This window comes from Myotis davidii, unplaced genomic scaffold, assembly GCF_000327345.1.
Source record: "Myotis davidii unplaced genomic scaffold, ASM32734v1 scaffold386, whole genome shotgun sequence".
NCBI classification, from domain to species: domain Eukaryota; kingdom Metazoa; phylum Chordata; class Mammalia; order Chiroptera; family Vespertilionidae; genus Myotis; species Myotis davidii.
This window is the reverse complement of record NW_006296528.1, coordinates 430767-432366: the sequence shown is the minus strand read 5'-3', so window position 1 is coordinate 432366 and position 1600 is coordinate 430767. Positions and strand designations below refer to the sequence as shown.

Genomic DNA, 1600 nt, shown 5'->3' with positions numbered 1-1600 from the left:
ACCCCTGCCCCAAGACCCCTAGCTACCTAAACATATTCCCCCTTATTCTACAGCCAAGGTCCATGAGGAGCTTGACCGGGTGATTGGCAAAAACTGTCAGCCCAAGTTCGAAGACCGGGCCAAGATGCCCTACACAGAGGCGGTGATCCACGAGATCCAGAGATTCGGAGACCTGATCCCCATGGGCCTGGCCCGCAGAGTCACCAAGGACACCAAGTTTCGGAACTTCCTCATCCCTAAGGTACTGCCCTTGCCCAGCCTAGAGGGACCTCCAACCTGTACCCTGTGACCCAGCACCCCATCCTCCTTAGAAGCTTCCCAGCCCTGTCCCCCTCCCTCAATCAAAGACTTCCCCAATCACATGTCCCTTCAACCTTCCCACTCAGAGACACCTGAATCCTGTATCTCCCCAAGACCACTTGCTTCAGGGAATATGAACCCCGTGTCCCCAAAACATCCTGCCTTGAGAGACATGAAATGCACGTACCCCAAAGCTTCTGCTTCAGGAGACAGAGACTCCATAATCCCCAAAATTCCTGTCTCAGGGACAGAAATGTCACATCCCTCAAAGTTCCTCCCTTAGAGAGGACCCTGTCTCCCATTTCTCCTTACCCAGAGCACCCACATTCCCCCTCTGACCCTATATGCTCTCTGAATACCCATTCCCCCTTCACCTTGTCAATCACTTCTCCTCCCCACCAGGGCACTGAAGTGTTTCCTATGCTGGGCTCCGTGCTAAGAGACCCCAAGTTCTTCTCCAACCCTGGAGATTTCAACCCTCAGCATTTCCTAGATGAGAAAGGGCAGTTTAAGAAGAATGATGCTTTTGTGCCATTCTCCATTGGTAAGAGACCACTGTCTGTTAGCAAGCCACCTGTCACACCAACAGGGGCCTCCTTCATCCCAGCTCCCCTCTCTGAGATGTAGCCTAGTAGCTTTCTCCAGCTTGCAAGTCCCCTTATTATTACCCTGCAGCCAACCAACTGTAACCCTCTTAACTAACACCTACCAAAACTCAGGCAAAAGGAAAGGGGTGATAGTACCTACTTCAGAGATGGGAAAAATCAAGACCCAGAGTGAGTCAGAGATTTGCCCAAGTTCACTTGAATTCTTCAGACTCCTAAGGAGATGATAGCACAGCAGCCATATGTGTATGTTTACGGGGAAGGGTTGTCTAAAGTTACCATTGCTACAGCCTACTATGGCTCATCCCCATCCCATGTACAAGGGAAACAGCCTCAGACAGGATTAGAGACTTCTCTGAAAGTCTTCAGGCCACGGTATTCCGTCCCCTCCTACCCGGGGAGAATGCAGCTGGATATCGTGAGAGGGAAGAGGTGGCAGTGAGAGTAGGCCTAACCTCCGCCCTTCCCACCCTATCTTGTCAGGAAAGCGGTACTGTTTTGGAGAAGGCCTGGCTAGAATGGAGCTCTTTCTCTTACTCACCAACATCATGCAGAACTTCCGCTTCAAGTCCCCGCAGTCACCCAAGGATATCGACGTGTCCCCGAAACATGTGGGCTTTGCCACCATCCCACCAAACTACACCATGAGCTTTCTGCCACGCTGATCTAAAGCTGCTGCAGGGCAGTGCTGGTGG

General features: G+C 51.8%; 1 protein-coding gene across 1 annotated transcript in view; it reads left to right on the top strand.

Annotated features, from left to right (window-relative positions):
- The window catches only part of LOC102752404 (cytochrome P450 2A13), a 5670-nt gene extending 4070 nt beyond the window's left edge, over nucleotides 1–1600 (top strand). The window contains exons 7-9 of the mRNA XM_006771873.2: nucleotides 54–241; nucleotides 703–844; nucleotides 1389–1600. Of these exons, the coding sequence (XP_006771936.1) occupies nucleotides 54–241; nucleotides 703–844; nucleotides 1389–1570 (512 nt within the window). The 3' untranslated portion in view covers nucleotides 1571–1600. The remainder of the gene's footprint in view (nucleotides 1–53; nucleotides 242–702; nucleotides 845–1388) is intronic.